The following is a 20,641-nucleotide window of genomic DNA, read 5'->3' as shown; positions in this document are numbered from 1 at the left end:
ACAAAGCCACCATGATTCTCATTGCCCCTCGGTGGCCTCGTCAACACTGGTTCTCCCTCCTGCTCCAACTCAGCTCCAGGGAGCCCATTCCTCTTCCTGTGTTTCCTACTCTACTTACACAGCAGCATCAGTCTCTACTGCATCCCAATCTGTCTTCGCTCCACCTGACAGCTTGGTTTCTCTCGGGCTGACCTCTCCGGAGAATCTATCTCAACCTGTCCGCCTCATTCTGGACGCCTCCAGAAAACCGGCCACTCTCCAATGTTACCATCAGAAGTGGACCAGATTCTCCTCCTGGTGTCTCCGGCATCATCATGAACCCACCTCTCTAGCGGTGGAACTTGTATTGGACTATCTGCTCTCGCTGTCCAATGCTGGCCTCAAGTCTACCTCCATCAGAGTCCACCTCAGTGCCATCACTGCGTTTCATGAACCTATTCTCGGAAAACCCCTCACGGCTCATCCTCTGGTTTCCAGGTTTATGAGAGGTCTCTTCAATATCAAACCGCCTCTCAAGCCTCCTCCTGTCGTCTGGGACCTGAATGTGGTTCTATCAGCACTCATGAAACCTCCGTTTGAGCCTCTTGCCACAACTTCGCTCAGGCTTCTTACCTGGAAGGTGCTTTTCCTCATTGCCATCACCTCTGCCAGGAGAGTTAGCGAACTGCATGCACTGGTTGCTGACCCACCGTTCACTGTTTTTCACCATGACAAGGTTGTTCTGCGTACCCACCCTAAATTCCTTCCCAAGGTGGTCTCAGCTTTTCACCTCAACCAGTCCATTGTGTTGCCCGTCTTCTTCCCTAAGCCTCACTCGCATCCTGGGGAACAGGCGTTGCACACGCTGGATTGTAAGCGTGCCCTTGCTTACTACCTTGATCGTACCAGAGCTCACCGAACATCCCCTCAGCTCTTTTTGTCTTTCGATCCCAACCGTTTGGGTCGTCCTGTCTCCAAACGGACACTTTCAAATTGGCTTGCTGCCTGTATTGCATTCTGCTATGCTCGGGCCGGTCTCTCACTGGAAGGAGCTGTCACGGCCCACAGAGTCCGAGCTATGGCTGCGTCTGTAGCTTTCCTCCGTTCCACGCCCATCGAGGAAATCTGCAAGGCAGCCACTTGGTCCTCAGTTCACACGTTCACTACTCACTACTGTCTGGATGCGTTCTCCAGACGGGATGGACACTTCGGCCAATCTGTGTTACAAAATTTATTTTCTTAATGGCCAACCATCCCTCCTCCCTCTTTGTTAGCTTGGAGGTCACCCATGTGTTAAGAATATGCTGCCTGCTTGTCCTGGGATAAAGCACAGTTACTTACCGTAACAGGTGTTATCCAGGGACAGCAGGCAGATATTCTTACGTCCCACCCACCTCCCCGGGTTGGCTTCTTAGCTGGCTTATCCTAACTGGGGACCACGCACTCCTCCGTCGGGCGGGAAGGCACTCGCGCACGCGCGGTGCGGCCAACTAGAAACTTCTAGTTAAAAAGGTCCGTACCGAGGGCTCCGTCGGTGACGTCACCCATGTGTTAAGAATATCTGCCTGCTGTCCCTGGATAACACCTGTTACGGTAAGTAACTGTGCTATATGACAAAAATGCACAAGGGCACACGTTTTGTAAATTATATGCATATTATAATTTTGAGCCCAGTCCATGTCTACGCCGCTCTTTGTAATTGCATGCAATAGCATTTATATGCTCATATAGAATATGCTAAGGGTGCTTACATACTAAAGTACTACTTCTGTATCGCTTGATAGACCGGTATAGTTCCTTTACAGATGGGTAATATGCCTCACTGCTACCAGCAGGTGGAGACTGAGATCAAACTTGTATATCAGTATAGCATGCCCCTCTTGCTATTCCAGTTTTCCTCAGTCTCTGGTAGCAGGTGGTAAGGCTTTTCAGCTCCCCTCTTAGCACTATTCGAACTTTGTTTGTGGTTCCCCTTTTTGTGCTGGGTAGAGCTTGGGCGGGTTCTGTTTGGGGATCTGTCCAACCTCGGGGGTGTTAAACCCAGCGGGTCTAATACTGGGTCCCGCCCCCACCTTCATCCACCTCCCCATATTTTTGTAGAGGGCCTCAGCAGGCAGCCTGGCCCCCTGGTTGGTCAGCCCTCCAGCTTTGAGAGCCGTGGAGTCTGTTTTGACTAAGTAAAACGAAATAACAAAAAAATCCTGAAGTGTGCCGGTTTAAAGGGCTCATTTCCCTTTAAAACTGCCTTTTTTTCTGTGTTTTTCTCAATTAACCGGCACTTCTGTATTGCTTGGTAGACTGGTATAGTTCTTACGAATGGGTAATATGCCTCACTGCTACCAGCAGGTGGAAACTGAGATCAAATTCTAGATCTGACCAAGGTCTACTTACACATTCCTATTCCTTTTCTGCTTTGCTTTCAGGTATCATGAGCTGCTACCTGTGTATTTGCGTTGTTTCACAGTTGGATGGACTTATACAAGGATTCTGTCCCGAGGTGTGGAGATTCTACAAAGACTGCACATGTATGAGGTAAAGCTATGATGGGCATAAGAGTCAGCTTGTCAAAATGATGGGGCTACTAAATGTGAAACAAGTGTATGTTCCCTAGTCATAGTAAAGGAGTTTGTTCAATATGAGGGGTGCTTGAGCATCCATGGTGATGAGCATATATATTCCAATACTTACTGCATGAATGAGCCTCAGGATCATCGGGGATGACATTCAGCCTTGGCATAACAGCCAACTTGAGTCACAGGATCTTAGTGTTGCTCTGAATATAAAAGTAGGCTTGAGACCTTTGAATGGCATGGGTGGTAAGGCAAACTCTCTTCTACAGACACAGCCATTCCAAACTAGGGGAAGATTCTCAAAACTTTAACACCATCGCTAAACTGTTTACCGATGGTTTAGCCTGTACGCATTTTAGCGGTGGATTATCTCTGTCAATAGTGAGCTTTCTAGCAGGCTCTGACAATGACATGCAAATGGGCTCTTCAACATTGAAATGAGCCCTCCGCTGGATTCTTAAAAAATGCTGAGCCTTTTTGTGACAAAAATAAGTGACTGGCCAGGGGTGCCGGTCAGTGTCAGAGACTGCTAGAAAGCCTGTGTTGTGATGCAGCGGGAGAAATGCCTGTTCTCTCTCCCGCTGCATCATAACACCCCTCCCCTGCAGCGGAAGTGAACACCCCCTCCCCCAGAAAGGCAGCGACACCCCTCCGTGCAGCGGGAGAGGTGCCCACTCTCCCCGCTGCCAAGACGCACCTGCCACCACTCAGCTGCACGCGCACCCCCCCCCCCCCGCAACGGGAGAGATGTCCACTCTTTCTGCTGCCAAGACACCTGTTGCCACTCAGCCGCGTGCACTGCCCACAGCGGGAGTGATGCCCACTGGCTGCCGCGGTAACAGCTCGGATGTTCATAGGAATTCTATGAGCATTGGAGGTGTTACCGCGCCGGCTGGCGCTAAAAATGCTAGTGCGACTTTGTAAAGGAGGGGTTATTTTGCAAGGAAGGAGACTATTTATGTATTTATAAAATTAAACATTTGATGTTTAGGAATGTAAAATGGTTTAAAATGATTGGTCAATAAAAAACATGTTGAATAATGTGAAAATAGTATATAGTTTCTCTTGTTTTGTGATATAGTTATATGTATTGGAAGCTTATTTTGAATTGGTTTTTCCCATTATATTGTGGTTTTGGTATATCTTATAAAGGTGGTATATGATCTGGGTAGTTCAAGGGATTGTGAATCTTTCGATGAAAGAAACTTGCCTATATTTTTATGTCCCCAAAAAAACTCCATGTTAAAACAGTGCACCATTCATTATATCAGAAACAAGATATCCTTGTTGGAACTCCTATGGCAGCTTTTTGCAAATGATATGAGAGTGACTTTGGGAGTGAGAACTGCTACTTTGTTGAATAACCCGCAGTACTGGATTTCCATGTGGATTTATATGATACCTCATTGAAGATAAGTGCACAACTGTTTTTATTTAGTTAGTTGGGCTAGTTATACTCGTAGATTTGCTTTTGTGAGTATAAACAATCATTTTTGCTTTTGAAAACTTTATATCTTTTTTATTGTTGTTTTGATATAATGAATGGTGCACTGTTTAAGGTGGAGATTTTCTGGTCCTGTGATGATACTGGTTAAGTTTCCTTTGTGTTTATGGGCTTATTTGAACCATACCGAGGTCCTTTTCTCCACTTTTTAATAATATGAATGGTTTTCCAGATTCATGAAGATGACTCTTGATTGATTTTTATCTTTCTCCACTCTAATTTTTGTACTGTTATTTCACCTCTAGTTGCATCTCTTAGTATTTTACTTTAGAGATTTACACAGATAACTTTTGGTTATCTGTGCTATGTTTATATGCCTAGATGTAACGGTGATATCCCAATAACTTGCATGTTGTAGAAGGTTTAGTTCTAATATGCAAATATTTTATCTGTTTTCTTTCTGTGCCCGACTATGCCCAAGTACAGTGAAATCCTGCAATAATTCAAAATTTTATTTACTGTGATCATGCTATGGCTCCCTCCTTTTACATACAGCTCCTCTGACAATACTCCACTTTGGGCAAAGCTTAGCTATGTGTCTGTATGAAAATAACTTTCGGCTAGATCTGGCTATTTGGTTCCCCCTGGTGAAATCAGTTATCTTAGCAGGGTTTAAAAAAGGTTTGGATAATTTCCTAAAAGAAAAGTCCATAGGCCATTATTGAGACAGCTTTGGGAAATTAACTGGTTATTCGTAGGATAAGCAGCATAAAATCAGTTTTACTACTTGGGTTCTGGGTTGGCCACTGCTGGAAACAGGATATACTGGCTTGATGGACCTTTGGTCTGTTCCAGTATGGCAATTCTTATGTTCTTATGAAAACTACTTTGGGCTAGGTCTGGATAAGCGAGGGAGCAGATTCATTTGTGTTTCAGTTGTGTTCTTTTATTGGCCTCTGCGTCTTAAGTGATTGTAATTTTATGGATCCAAATAATCATGTTATAGTGGGGTTTCACTGTAATTGGTGTAAGAGTGCTGTAGACTTACATTATATATTCCAGGGATGTATTAGCTTAAGTCTATGTAAAAGAAGAAGCTTCAAATGTTTGTTTTCTGCCTTTTTAATTTCAGTCATTCATTTTTATAAAATGTTATATTGCACTTTATTTGAATCTAAACCAGTTTACAGTAAGATAAAAACACAAACCATAACCAAATACAATAATTAAGACTATACCTCGTAGAAGTTCTTATTCTGCTTTGATCTATTGCATATATTTTGTTGTGTACAAATGTTTTAATAAAGCACTTTTACAAATAATAAAAAACAATAAACACCCACCTTTAGATACCAAACGCTACTTTGTCTGATGGGAATGTATTGTGCTACTGTAGGAAGCTGTGCATGAGCTTGAGAATCTGTTGTCTCAGAATATATACTGTCCAGACAGCAGAGGGCGATGGTGGGATCGACTTGCCCTCAATTTACACCAGCATTTAAAGCATACACAGAAGGTAATTAAAAGATACAAGATTAATTGTCTGATAATATTAAAAATGTGCTAAAAAGATTTTATTAAATTTGAGCTTGTATTTTTTTTTGTAATTGTTTATTTATAAAAAAACAATACAGAGAAACAGCAGTACAGCACAAAAGTAATGAGCTTGTATTTTAAGGTACTTGTCATTTAGGCTCCGTTAATGTCTGCCGGATAAGTTCAGTGTAGCATTAGAAGGAGGCATAGCCCCTTATGAAACCGAGTGTGAAATGGTTGGGCAGCCGTCAGGCACAAAAGATAAGTGCTTTCCTTCCTCTAGCACCTTATTATACCTAATGCACTTTATATTTATTTAAATTAACATTATAAAAATATTAAAAAATATCCACAGCACAGGTCACTTTACCTAGACCAATGATGAATTTACCACCCCAGTAAGGGTATGAAAAGTCATCTAAGTAAAGGCTAGAGAATGACAAGAAGACAAGAAAATTAGAACCCACTGCATTTTCCCTAAAACCACAATGACAGAACCCCTTTTTAAAATCTAAACACACAGTCAAGAAGGCATCTTCTTTTTTGGTATCAGTCGCTACTAAATCTTTGTAAGCTTATTTAACACTGGTGCTGTTTGTACAAAGGCACTAGTGGAACTGGTGATACTGACATTGTTGTTAATACCTGAGTTTGAAACACCAAGATTTTTATTCTTTCAAACACCCAGAGGAAAATGACTAGAATGCAGATATACTGAAACCAGGCAAACTTAATCTCCCAGAAACCCGATAGGGGGCAGGCTGTCAGCCTATTGGTCAGTCTGGGCTCAGATTGGCACAGACCGTTAGGTCCTGGAAGTTATTCGAGAACATTACAAAATCGAGTTCTGTGCCTCCCTTCCAGATCCAACCGGCTAGAGATGGCCCTCAGACTCCAGGCAACGATGTAAAGGCTACTGGATCTTAGTACCATAGAGTCAGTCCCAGGTGAAGAATCGGGCTCGGGCAGATACTTCATCGTGCCAAAGAAAGGCTCAGATGACTGGAGGCCAATTCTGGACCTCAAGTCAGTCAGTGCTACACTGGGAGTGCCGCACTTCCGCATGGAGACCATTTGGTCAGTCATAGCAGCAGTGGCGCTGGGGGAATTTTTTCACTTGATTTGACAGAAGCCTATCTACACATTCCCATTTTTCCAGCTCATGGGAGGTTATTGCAGTTTCATGTGCTGGAGCAGCATTTCCAGTTCTTTGTGCTCCTCTTTGACCTAGCAACAGCACCCCACATCTTTTACAAGGTCATGGTGGTGGTAGTAGCACACCTCCGCAAGGCAGGGGTCCAAGTGCACCCATGTTTGGACAATTGGCTAATTGGAGCCTTGTCCAGGGAAGAAGGAGAATGGGCAGTTTCAAGAGTGATCCAACTCCTCCAGGACCTGGGAAGGATAGTCAGCTTCAAGAAGAGTCAGCTGGAGCTGACCCCTGGATTACCTGGAAGTTTTGTTCTTGGTCTAGGTTTTTCTTCCAGAGCCATGCAGATTTTGGATCTGCTATAGAGTCCGACTCCCACAGTGTGGAATTATCTGCAAGTCCTGGGGTTGATGGCAGCAGCCATAGAGGTGATCCCTTGGGTAAGAGCACACATGAGACCTCTCTAAGACTCTCATCTCTTGCTTGTCTCCTCAGATAGACTTATGTCAGCAACTGCTTCCATAGTTACTGGAAGTGAGGAACAGCTTGTGGCGATGGCTGCAGACTGCTTCCCTCTCAAGGGGCATGCCTCTCCACATTTTCTCTTGGGAGATACTAAGGACTGATGCCAGCCTATATGGTTGGAGGGGGTCATTGAAACGGACAACCGGTTCAGGGTCGTTGGCCACTGGCACAGCAAAAGTGGTCCATAAATCACCTAGAACTCAGAGCCATTTGGCTAGCGCTGCTGTCACTGGAGAAGTCTCTGGAAGGCAAGGCAGACAGGGTCTTCTCGGGCAATGCGACGGCGGAGGCCTATGTCAACAAGAGGCACCAGAAGTGCCCTGCTATGCCTAGAAGCTCAACTCTTCTTTTGGGGGGCAAAATATCAATTGCAGGCTCTCTCAGCTGTGCCCGTAATGGGAGTGAAAAATGTGCAGACTGACTTTCTCAATCGTCAGACTCTTGACCCGGGCAAATGATCTCTGTCCTTCCAGGCGTGCAGCTCCATTGTTCGGCGGTGAGGGTATGCACAAATCCTCAGCAGTAAAGGTGACTCACTTTTACAGCTGAAGATAGGAGCCCAGAAGTTCACTAAAGTATATATATATATATATATATATATATATATATATATATATATATATATATATATTTTTTTTTTTTAAATTTTTTTTTGGACCCGTTTTTCCTTAGTTAAATATACATGGATACTTTAAATAATACATAAATGCTTCCTGTGAATATGAAGAAATTCTGAGGGAGTACTATTCACAGACTTAAACACAGAATTGTGACAGTCTCTGTTCTGTCCTCCTCAAAAAAAAAATTCATTTAGCTCTAGTTAAATCGTTTCTTTGGCCTCTGTCTTAGCTTGGTAGAAGTCAATGAAATGTCTGCAAATACTCAAAGTAGCAATTCCCATCATTAATTACCATGCTGAAGTTTACTTTGCCTCTAGCCAGGCTATATTGTTGTAAATTCTCTGGTGCATCGGGTCCTCATTCCTCAAATAAACCTTGCAAATACTTTGCTAGAATGAAAACCTCTAGGGCCTAGGCCATGAAACAGATCTCTCCTGGCCCTTTGTTTTTTTCGGATCTTGAGTCCACAGTACCATTCTTTTTTTTTTTTTAATCACTTAGTGTTCAAATACAGCATTTTCTCTCTTTTGTGCTTCCATGGCTCATATCCTAGCTTTCTTGCAAAAAAACACAAGAAAGGGTTGGTGCTATGTTCCTTGAAAATTCAGGTGTGGCCCTTGCTAGTTAGAGATTAGGTTGAAATGGTGCATTTATCCTGCAAGCTCTGTCCTCATGTGCATAAGCCTCAAATACTATAAAATCATAAGAGTTTGAGCCTCGTGCACATGAGGACAGAGCTTGCAAGAATAAGACAGGGACAGGATAGGGATGGAGATAGATCCCACAGGGATGGGGACAAATATGTCCCCATGTCATTCTCTATTGTAGGTTCTTGGTCCTAGAGTTACAGATGTGTGCTAATGCTGTAAATGCATATTTTTAGTAACTAGGTCCCATTATGTAAAATGGGATCTGCGGGGAAAATAATGTACATTAATGCAGTAGCACATTAACCATCTTAGAATGTTAACTATTGGAATACTGGGATTATCTGTTTTACCACTTGGGATCTAGCTAGGTACTTGGGACCTGGGTTGGCCACTGTTGGAAACAGGATACTGGGCTTGATGGACCTTCAGTCTGTCCCAGTATGGCACCTCTTATGTTCTTACATGAGCCAAGTATAGGACAATCAAGCCATTGTGACATCACAGATGAGTTTGGCTCTTAGGCATTGGTGGAATGAGGCCTTATGACATCACAATTTCAGCTTTGGAATGTTGTTGTTCTCTGGGTTTCTGCCAGGTACTTGGGACCTGGGTTGGCCACTGTTGGAAACAGGATGCTGGGCTTGATGGACCTTCGGTCTGCACCAGTATGTCAATTCTTATGTAATCGGAGCTGCTTTGGTCCCCTTACATGGTAATCTCATCAAACCAATGGTTTTCTATATTTATCTGGTGGTATAGGGAGCATAATCTCTTGTGTTTGGAATAGTTTAGTGGAACTCGAGGAAAGAAAATGAGCAGATAAGATCTGATTTCTCCACAAGGGTCTACTGTGTTGAGAACCTCAGCAGCCCCTTGGCAATTCTGAACCTCTAAGATATTTTATGAGCATTCAGTACAACTGTGTGCATATGCAATTCTTTGCATTTACTGACTGTTTTGAAAGGGGAAGCTAGAAGAAAGCCATTATGATTGCTCATTGCCAGCCAAAGTCACAGCTTATAAATCAACCTGGCACACCTGTTGCTGCATAATTCTGGAATTTCTGTAGCACAGTTCCCTTGTGAGGAAGCTGGCAGCAGTACAGTCTACTTTCAGTTCCTGTGTACGAGACAAGGAATCAAAGGACCATTAAGCACAGCAGAATCTTATTCAGTCTGTATTATAAGTGAAGAGGCTGTGCTATTCAATATTAGGCCACATTTATCTGAATTTATTTATTTATTTGCTTAGACAGCTTGCATAAATTTTAAGTTAGAAATATGAGACTGTGATTCAAAGAGAAAAAATTATGAATGTTCGTTATAGCTTTTGAAACAGAAATCACTTTTTATATGGTGTACAGTGCTGCGTAAGTCTGGTAGCTCTATAGAAATGATAAGTAGTACAAGTATATATTTGAAAATGATCATATGATGAATTTAAGGGGTTCAGAAAACAACAAACAGACTGCAGATAATGTACAAGATGCAGGCATTATTAGTAAATGCAGTAACATATACAACCTTATAGCCAACCAAGGGGTTCTCCTTACTAAGAAAGATATTGGGGTGTTTTATCTTCCAGCCTAACAAAAAGGGATAGTTGGCTTCATTAACAGGTAATGGTGAATGGAGAGGGAGATAGTTTGAAGTGGTAGCAGTGTATCACAAGCTAAGGAAAGATTTCACAGTACAGCCTATTCCTCAAGATATCTGTTTGAAAATAGTTCTTGAGGAAAGGAGAAGATGTTGGAGAAATTCTCTGGCATAAGGGGCCAAATTCTGTAACCAGTACCTAATGTTAGGAACCCATTTTGGAGGTGCCCAACTAGATAGGCGCCTATCTAAATTGAACTACAAGCCCAATTAAGCTTTTTAATAAGCACTAATTGAAACATAGGCGCCTATCAAGAAAGAGCGATTCTGTAACAAGGTGCCTCTAAAAATTTATACGGCCTTCAAAAAAATAGGTGCTATGCATTACGGAAAGGGTGGTGGATGCCTGAAATGCGCTCCCGAGAGAGGTGGTGGAGAGTAAAACTGTGACTGAGTTCAAAGAAGCGTGGGCTGAACACAGAGGATCTAGAATCAGAAAATAGTATTAAAAATTGAACTAAGGCCAGTACTGGGCAGACTTGCACGGTCTGTGTCTGTATATGGCCATTTGGTGGAGGATGGGCTGGGGAGGGCTTCAATGGCTGGGAGGGTGTAGATGGGCTGGAGTAGGTTTTAACGGAGATTTCAGCAGTAGGAACCCAAGCACAGTACCGGGTAGAGCTTTGGATTCTTGTCCAGAAATAGCTAAGAAGAAGAAATTAAAAAATTTAAATTGAATCAAGTTGGGCAGACTGGATGGACCATTCGGGTCTTTATCTGCCGTCATCTACTATGTTATTATGACGTGGCTACGTGTTAGGCACCTTGTTACTGAATAGCTGTTCTTAAGCATACTTAAGCGCTCGCATGGCCACCTAACTTTTAGTTGTGCCTAGAGCTGGCCTATTTATTGGGCGCCAGTGTTCTCCCCAGCGCTTTTCAGCCAGGCGCTCCGCCCAGCAAATTTAGATTACCGCCCGGCTGTCATCTGCCGAATCCTGCTGCCACCACTGCTTAACGCGCAGCCTGATGAGCCGCCAAAAGACTCCCGCCGGACTTTAAACAAAACAAAACCCAACAAGCGACTTGAACCCGGCTTCCCTCCGAAACTGGAAGTTACATCGAGGGGGGGGGGTAGGGAAGAGAAGCCGGCACGGACCATTAGAGCCCCGGAGCATGCGGGAGATAAACCAGCCACGGAGGGAAGCTTACTTGCTCTTGCTTACTTCGGGCCTTTCTCGCTGCCGGGTCCTGCCTACTTTCTGTTTCCGCGAAGGCAGGACCCGGCAACGAGAAAGGCCCGAAGTAAGCAAGAGCAGCAAGTTGTAAGCTTCCCTCTGTCACTGACCTTTGGGAGATAGGTCAGCAACGAAGGGAAACTTGCAACTTGCCTTTGTCTGTAGCGAATCTGCCGGGTGTGTGAGACGGTAGGGGGGGGGGTGAATGGGAGGAGAAATGCTGCTGTACCCAATTAGAGGGGGAGGGGGAAGAGAAATGCTGGTGCTTCTGCTGTACCCAATTGGGGGTGGGTTAAGAGAAATGCTGATGACGCTGCTGCTGTACCCAATAGGGGGAGGGGGAAGAGTCATGCTGCTGCACCCAATTAGGGGAGAGGGTGAAGAGAAATGCTGCTTCTGCTGTACCAAATTGGGGGGAGGAAAAAGAAATGCTGATGATACTGCTGTACCCAATGGGGGGAGGGGAAGAGAAATGCTGCTGCACCCAATTGGGAAGAGAGAGGGAAGGAGGGAGAAGGAAGATCAGGAAAAGGAGGAAAGAGATGCAAAGACCATGGGAGGGAGGGAAAGGAGATACCAGACCATGGAGTGGAAGAGAGAGATGTCATAGCATATGGGGGGGAAGCAGGGCTGGATTAAAGGATAGGCCCAGTAGACACAGACCTAGGGCCTGAAATGGTCGGGAGGGGGGGGGGGGCCCGCTAGTGCTGTGCTTTGGGGATTCACCCTTGCTGGATTCGCTGGCAGCAGCAGCAGCCTCATCATCATCCCGGGCGCCCCCCCAAACCCGATCCGACCCTCCTATCTCTCCCTCCTTCCCTCATCAGTGACGTGCCAGAAAGCCCTGAAGCAGCCTGCTTAGAGTAGAGCAGTACTGTTTAGAGTCTCATGATGGGAGGGAGGGAGAGATAGGAGGGTTGTGGGGGGGGAGTAGCAGTCTGCCCCGGGTGCTCGGCCTGGCGTCATGAACTTCGGCTTGCAACAGCATTTACAATTCACTGCTGTTGCCAGCTTCAGGCCTTCCTCTCTGCTGGGTCCTGCCTACTTCTGTTTCTATGAAGGCAGGACCCGGCAGAGAAGAAGGCCCGAAGCTGGCAACAGTAGCAAATTGTGAATGCTGCTGCCTGAAGAAGTTCATGACGCCAGGCCTTGGGTGACAGAAGGAGGAAAGGGAGCAGAGGGGGAGATACTTGCTGCACCCAACTGGAGGGAGAAAGAAGATGAGGGAGGGAATGAAACGAGATGCCAGGGATTGGAGGGAAGGAGGAAAGTATGCCAGACCAAGGGAAAAGGAAGGGGGAAAGGAAGGAGAAGATGTCAGAGCATGGAGGGGGAGGGAGAGATGGAAGAAAAGGAAAGAAGTGAGATGACAGAGAATCAGGGAAGGGAAGATACCAGACTGTGGGGTGTGAAGGAAAGAAAGGAGAAGAGAGAGTTGCCAGAACATAGGGGACGGGATGTTGATAGAGAAAAATGGAGAGGTGGCAGAGCTGAAATCAATCATGTACAAAGGAGAAGAGAAGGGGCACAGGATAGACAGTTTATTGAAGGAGCATAAAAAGAGGGAAGATGCCATATGGAACGGGGAGAGGGCGGACAGTGGATGGAAGGGGCTGATGCTGTATGGAAGACAGAGCGGACAGATGCTGGTTAGAAAGAAGAGTGAAGACAAGATGATTAAAGCAGAAACAACAAAAGGTAGAAAAAAAATTTTTTTTGTTGCTTTACGTAAAATCAAGTAGTATTGTATCTATTGATTAAAGTTTATAAATAGGAAATGGAAATAAGGCAGTTTTTTGGGGACTAAACCCCTTTTCTCAGGTCAGGACAGGATACCATAACAGCAGGGGTGCCCAAATGGTCGAGCACGATTGACCAGTAGATTGCAAAGGCAATGCGAGTCGATCGCGTTCTTCCTGCCTCCCTGAGCTAGGCCAGGCGCGTACAAGCGCCGGACTCACAAGACTTCACCTCCGACGTCAATTCTGACGTCAGAGAGGAAGTTCTGGGCCAGCCAATCGCTGCCTGGCTGGCCTGGAACTTCCTCTCTGATATAAGAATTGACATCGGAGGTGAAGTCTTGTGAGTCCGGCGCTTGTACATTCCTGGTCTGGCTCGTGGAAGCAGGGAGAAATCGGCATGGTGGCTTAGGGGGTAGGGAAAGAATCGGGGAAGTGGAGAAATTGGCGCGATGGCTTGGGGGACAGGGGGAGGGAGAAAGAAAGAGAGACAGAAAGAAAAAGGGAGGGGCAGAAAGAAAAAAATATTTGATTTATAGTCAGAAGAAGGAAGTGCAAACAGACTCATGAAATCACCAGACAAAAAGGTAGGAAAAATGATTTTATTTTCAGTTTAGTGATCAAAATGTGTCTGTTTTAAGAATTTATATCTGCTGTCTATATTTTGCACTATGGCCCCCTTTTACTAAACTGTAATAGCGGTTTTTACCGCAGGGAGCCTATGAGCATCGAGAGCAGCGCAGGGCATTCAGTGCATCTCCCTGCTCTAAAAACCAGTATTGCGATTTAGTAAAAAGGGAGGGGGTATATTTGTCTATTTTTGTATAGTTGTTCCTGAGGTGACATTGCCTCGACCTCTTTGAAAACCTGCGGAATATAAATGATAATTAACATTTTCTCTGCGTACATTGTGCTTTGTGTTTTTTTTTTTAATTTTATTGTTGGTAGATCATTTTGACTTGGTCATTTTAAAAGTAGCTCGCAAGCCCAAAAAGTGTCGGCACCCCTGCTGTAGAGCCATTTCTTGTATGACTAGATGAGCTATATTTATCTTTTTTTTTAGTTGTTTAAATTCATGCAGAAATAAATGGCTAGATTGAACCTAATAACTTCATTAATGCCTTTCCCTTTTTTAAACCTCTATACCATTTGAAAGAGGGCAAATACTTCTTAAATTTAGTAAAAATATTCTGGCACAAGTATCAAACCTTAAAAAAGGAAGTCATATTGAGCATTGGAAAATAATAATAATAATTAACTAATAAAAATAGTATACATTTAGGGCTCCTTTTACTAAGTTACGATAGTGGTTTTAGTGTGCGCTTAGCGCGCGGAGGAATTGCCATGCGCGCTAGATGATAACGCCAGCATTGAGTTGGCGCTAGTTTTCCCACGTAGCGCAGGGGTTTGCGTGCGCTAAAATGCTAGCGCACCTTAGTAAAAGAGGGGGTTCATTTTCCCCACCACCAAATTTCCCCATCCCGCCCCACCCAGCTACATTTTCATGCCACCCGGCTGGAAAAAATTTCTGGGGAGAACACTGGGCGCTTCCAAAATACGTGCCACTCAGCGCCATTCACTAAACAGCACCCAACTGTACTTGAATCGCGCTGAACGGTGCCTATATCGGCGCCTAACTTTTGGGCGCTTCTTAGAATTTGCCCCTAGATTTCTTAGGTCTCTATATATTTTGGTGCAATTCTGTGTCTTCTTTTGGATAGTCCCAGATTCAAGTTGTAGTATAAGGAGAAAGTGATCTGTTTGGGGAAGTAGAAGATATAAGATTGAGCTTATTTCAGAAAGATGAGCTTGGGGTACTACTATATTGCCGGGCATGTGACCTGCTTTATGAGTGGAACCATTTATTGTATGAGAGACCGGAGATCATGCAAGAAAGTGTAAAAATCAGGGGTATACAATGCTTGTAGATCATCTAAATGTATATTGAAATTTCTTAAGAATATAGGAAAAGAAGACATAAGAGTATGAAAATACTAGATTTTAGTAGCTGGAGTGAGAACAAACTGGAGGCGATTGATAAATTAGAAGAAAGTATATAGATTTTTAAGAGAGCAGGCAAAATGTAAGAGATTGCAATAGTATGACCTAGGTTTGAGAGATGATCTGTATTATTAGATGTGAGGAATATAATATTGCTAGTTCTGCACCTCTTTGTGAATTTCTGGAAGAAGTATCCTAGAGGAGAGGCTTGTATTAAAATAGGCCATTTCATATTCTTGAAGCCAGGTCTCGGTAAAATGTAAAATATCTAAATTATGTTGCTCTATGAAATCCCTAAGCAGGTAGTGTTTCTCTTTCATAGATCAGATATTTAATAGACCAAATGACATCTTCAATCTAACCATTAGAGAATGAGATGAGGATAGTAATGGAAATGTACAGAGTGTTCTTAACCTGGGCTTAAGTTGTTGAAGAGGCTGGTGAGGGCAATGTCCTTTATGGATGTGAGGAAATTAAAAGAAAATGATCTAGCAAAAGGATTTAAGACCAGTAAAAAGCAACCAGTTACAATAAGGTAAAATAGTAATAATACACCCTTAGGTGTGCACAGAGGAGTGAACTAAGGATCAATTTTGAGTTGAATTTAGAGACGAGAGCTGCATTTATCACGGGCCTCCGGGAAAGAGGGACAGTAAAATCAGTGGTGGAATCTGTGGCAGAGACAGGAACAATAGAGCAGTTAGTATAGCTGTTAAGAGTCGCCAGACAGCAGGGACAGAGAGCAAAGGTGACCCCTACCATTGGGTGGACCTGGGCTCACTGGTAGAGGTTGTGAGATCAAATCCCAGTGCTGCTCCTTGTGACCCTGGGCAAGTTACTTGGGAATCCTCCAGTACCCACTGCTTTGAATGCCAAAGCCACAAAAAGGCGGTATACAAGTCCCCATTCACTTTGTATCAGGCTCGCTCAATGATAGCTATGGCATGGCTGACTGTACTATTCTCTACTAGGAAACTGACAGTCCATTTAATGTAGTATGCAGTAGAGTGTAGTACTAGTCCACAGATTACTTTCCTAAAGCGTCTTCCACCACCACTTGGTCATAACAAGTTTTCTTTTTTTAAAAAAAATCATTTTTATTAGCAAGTGCAACACAGAGTGTACAGAAATCCAACATTACAAGGACACAAGGCCCAGAATAGTTACAAAAACTGAGTAGTAGATCAAACTGGCAGTACACAGAAAAGAAATAAAGAAATGGAATATCACCATACACTCCAGTCGCAATCTGCAAATATTTTCGTATAAAGAGCAAAAGCAAACCCTCCAGTTGCACTGCACAGGCACAGACTACAAACACACCATACAAAACTCAACAGATGCTCCACCGACACACCATCACACACTCGCCCCTCATGTTAGAACAGCCCCTGATACCCCCTAAACGGGAAGAAAGAAAGAAAGAGAAAGGGAAACCAGAAAAATAGAAAAAGTTGAAGTAGAAAAGTAGAAAATGTATAATCAATAGGGATTGCCCAGCTGTGCCATCGAGTCCCCGGGACATAATAACAAAGCTGCTTTCCAAAGCCCCACAAAGCAGCGATGGTCAATCCTCCCCCCCCCCCTTGGGAGTTCTGTGGATTTCAAAGCGGGCTACCTGAGCAACCCGATGAAGCCAATGAGTAAAGGAGGCCGCTTGGTTGGACACCCAATATTGCAAGAGGAGTTTTTTCATCAAAAGAACGGCTAAGTAAAGAAATTTCTGCTGAGGACCCGAGAAATCGGCGTCCTCCAACACCCGCTGATCACCCAATAAGAGCATGCCATAGTCACGGGGAATAGGATGGTGCATGATCTGCTCCAAAAAAGGGAGAACATGCAATCACAGTTCAGTGGATGGGCATTCCAGAAAATGATGGACCAAAGTCCCAGAGGAACGGTGACACTTGGTACAATTATCCCCCTCCCAGAGGCCCATATGAGCCCCTTGCTTCCAAGAGATATACGCCCTGTGTAGTATCTTGAACTGCATCTCCTGGAGATCAGAGGAGCCTCCCAGGGATCTAATATGACCAAACAAATCAAGGAACTCTCTGTGATCCCACAGGAAACCCATCTCCCCCCCCCCCCCGCCCCGCCACACAGAGGCCACTTCATCAATGGGACCCAGAGACAAAGTCGCCCGTAGCATATGACACCACATAGACAGTTTATTCTGGGCAAGAGAGACCAGAAAGAATTGTGCATCCAGAGGACCACAGAGCCCAGCGTCCCCCCATCTCTGTTGTAGTGTAGTATAGTAGTGACGGACCTGAAGGTACGCCCAAAATTGGTTCGACGGCAGATCCCACCGCTGTTGAAGCTGGGTATATGTGGGAAATACACCCTCGCCACCCCCATCCCAAACGTCTCTCAATGTCATACACCCCGCTGCTCCCAGACCTGAATTTGGGAAGAACCCATCCCTGGAATGAAGGCAAGGTTACCGCACAGGGGCAGCATCACAGACACAGCAGGTGTTTTCCTCTGCTGTCGCCTCCACCACCTCCACGCTAGCCGAAGCGGTTGGAGAAGACGCATTTTCGGGGATCTCCCCGGGACCGCCGATGGCTGCATATGTAATAAAGCCAAAAAAGAGTGCAGTGCACACTAGGAAGTGAGCCACCCTCCAGGGGCATACTTGAAATGTCCCGTCCAGCCCTCATGGATAAATAGAAACAGAGCTGCTACGTTATAAAGTCTGATATCTGGGAGGTTCAATCCACCCTAATGCGAGCCCTTTTGTGGCGCCAAATGAAAGTAGAAATAATGGAGCGAAAAACCTTCACATCCCGAGCGGAGAGCCATACAGGGAGAGTCTGTAATGGATACAGGAGCTTCGGCAAGAGAACCATTTTAGTTAAAGCTACTCTGCCCCACAGGCCTAACAATAGCTCCCTCCATCGGTCACAAAGAGCCGTGATTTGCTCAAGAGGGCGACGGACATTATATTGATACATGAGGGACAAATTGGGACTCAAATACACTCCGAGATACCGCAGCGGCCCTCCGACAGGCGGTATAGAGAGAGCTGAATGCCAGGCTTCCTTGTGAGTAGCATCCAGGGGCAACAACTCTGACTTGGCACAGTTGACTCGCAGACCGGAGATGTTGCCAAAGGTGTGGACCACTTCAAGTGCCCTGTCCAGATCTTTTGGTGGATTATCAAGATATAGCAAGATGTCATCGGCAAAGAGATTTATCCGGCTTTTCCAGTCTCCTATCCAAATTCCCTGGATTGAAGGAAGGGTTCTAAGCTGTACCGCTAAAAGTTCAAGAGCTAGCACAAAGAGTAAAGGGGAAAGGGGACATCCCTGCCTGGTACCTCTGCCCAGCGGGAAAGGATTGGTAAGGCCCCCATTCACCAGCCGGTCCCACCCAGAAGACGAGGGCCTCAAGAAGATAGGTAACGGTGCAGTTCCAACACGCAACTCCTCAACCCTCCCCTGAAGGCACATCCATACATCCCACCAATCTCCCCACACACACCTGCCATGCACACACCCCACCCTATCCCAGAGAATGCTCCCCCAGGACACCACCCAGTCCCCAAACAGGCCCAAAAAAACCAGAACAAGAAAACAGAATTCCATAAGGGAAATCAAAAACCGAGAGATCACGGATCTGGGCGAGCCATGATCCGATGCTTACTAGATAACACGAACTCGAGTACAATATACCATGATATCAAATAGTAGAAAGCCTCCCACTCCCCTCCCAGATGCACCCAGCAACAATAATATATGCAGTCTCCAGATGATAACTGCTAATATTCAGCGGGAGATAACTGGTTAGCACCTAGCATACATATAACTGGCTATATCACGCAACTTAGCCAGTTAGACACTGACATTCAGTGTCTAACAAGATAAGTTTAGTGGTCAAGCTGTCTTATCTTTAACCACTAAAAAGTAAACTGGTTAGAGCATAACCAATTAACTTTTTAGCAGTTAAACATCTCCCCCAGATATTCAGTGTCAGGCACTGGAAACAGCCTGGCATTGATTATCTGGGTTTAATGCTGGCGGTGGACAACAGTTGTGCTTGTCCGTTTCTGGCTGAATATTGGGCTCACAATTTCTCACAACCTAATTGAGATAGATGGACATGAGAGTTTTCTTGAGTTCTTCATAAGCTGTTTCTTTGTGCATCAGGCGATTGCGTGCATTAGAGAAGGTTTATCTGATCCTTTCGTCCGGACGGGCCATCGGCTTGCTTTGTGCCAGCGGGCACTGAGGATGAAAGAGTCTTCAAGCTGCAGAAAATTCAGACACCTCTTCCATGATCTGCCTATAACAGTAGTTGAGGACGTCATTCATGTGAGTACAGCTGCTGCTCTTGATGAATTTGGAGTACATTTAAATATTTTTTTTCTCTTTCTGTGGGATTTGGTACCTAAAATCTATTCTTTCTCACTTTCTTGTTTTACTGGCTAATTATATAGTAATTTTGGAGGAACGCTGTGAAATTGTACTATAAGCCTGCATTATAAATCAACTGACTTTTGGATCAGCTGTTATGTGCTGCTTTATTAACAGCATAAACAGCTGCTTTATTAACAGCATAAAACAAGTTGTACAAGCAACCTGTAAACAAAACTTAAGTTTCTAAATGTTGTTATTCTGTTTAACCACTATACATACATAGATTAAATTTAATGTGTGCTCAGTGAAATCAACATCAAATATGCCATTGAAAGGCTGGAAAGATGTTTAACATTTACGTCATAGCACACGCCCTCCCTACCTCCATCTAACACAGGGGTAAGCAATTCCGGTCCTCGAGAGCCGGAGCCAGGTCAGGTTTTCAGGATATCCACAATGAATATGTATGAGATGGATTTGCATGCACTGCCTCCTTGAGATGCAAATCTATCTCATGCATATTTATTGTGGATATCCTGAAAGCCTGACCTGGCTCTGGCTCTCAAGGACCGGAATTGCCTACCCCTGATCTAACACATATGTGTGTATAGTGTTAAAGGATAAGAGCAGTACTTATTAGAGAATGACACGATGACAAAATTTATCACCGTTCCCGTCCCCGCGGATAACCGCGGGAAACCATCTTCATGTCATTCTTTAAGGAGAGAGGAAAGAATCAAAGTATAATTGGGCACAACCACTGACCCGCAAGCTTTGCTTTGAATAATGCTGGTGTAGAAGGACCGAGGTTGAAATAGACACTAGAAAATGACATGGGATTATTTCCCGCGGTTATCCGCGGGGACGGGAACGGTGATGAATTTTGTCACCGTGTCATTCTCTAGTACTTATTTCAGCTGTTTCTCCTCTGTCTTGATCAGAAAGGTGATAATAAATGTGCCATGGCGCCCTATATCAACTGGAGGTAGGGAGGGCGTGTGCTATGATGTAAATGTTAAACATCTTTCCAGCCTTTCAATGGCATATTTGATGTTGATTTCACTGAGCACACATTTAATTTAATCTATGTATGTATATTGATTTTTTTATTTTCTAGTATTTACCTGAAGTCATCTAATACTTTTGAGAATTTAGCTATTTTTTTATATATAGTTTTTCTCTCGTTTGTATATTTTTTGGGGGGGTTATTCTGTTTAAAGCAGGAGACAT

The 20,641-nt window shown here is 44.3% G+C and overlaps 1 protein-coding gene across 3 annotated transcripts in view; it reads left to right on the top strand.

Annotated features, from left to right (window-relative positions):
• Nucleotides 1-20,641, top strand: part of FAN1 (FANCD2 and FANCI associated nuclease 1) — an 84,145-nt gene that overhangs the window by 35,687 nt on the left and 27,817 nt on the right. For 2 of the 3 annotated variants that reach the window (XM_033920774.1, XM_033920773.1), the window contains exons 7-9: nt 2,403-2,511; nt 5,390-5,509; nt 19,202-19,366. In XM_033920774.1, the coding sequence (XP_033776665.1) occupies nt 2,403-2,511; nt 5,390-5,509; nt 19,202-19,366 (394 nt within the window). The remainder of the gene's footprint in view (nt 1-2,402; nt 2,512-5,389; nt 5,510-19,201; nt 19,367-20,641) is intronic. The other variant, XM_033920775.1, reaches the window with a different exon arrangement.

The sequence above is a fragment of the Geotrypetes seraphini genome, chromosome 14 (assembly GCF_902459505.1).
Source record: "Geotrypetes seraphini chromosome 14, aGeoSer1.1, whole genome shotgun sequence".
In the NCBI taxonomy this organism is placed as follows: domain Eukaryota; kingdom Metazoa; phylum Chordata; class Amphibia; order Gymnophiona; family Dermophiidae; genus Geotrypetes; species Geotrypetes seraphini.
This window is presented reverse-complemented; position numbering and strand designations above follow the sequence as displayed.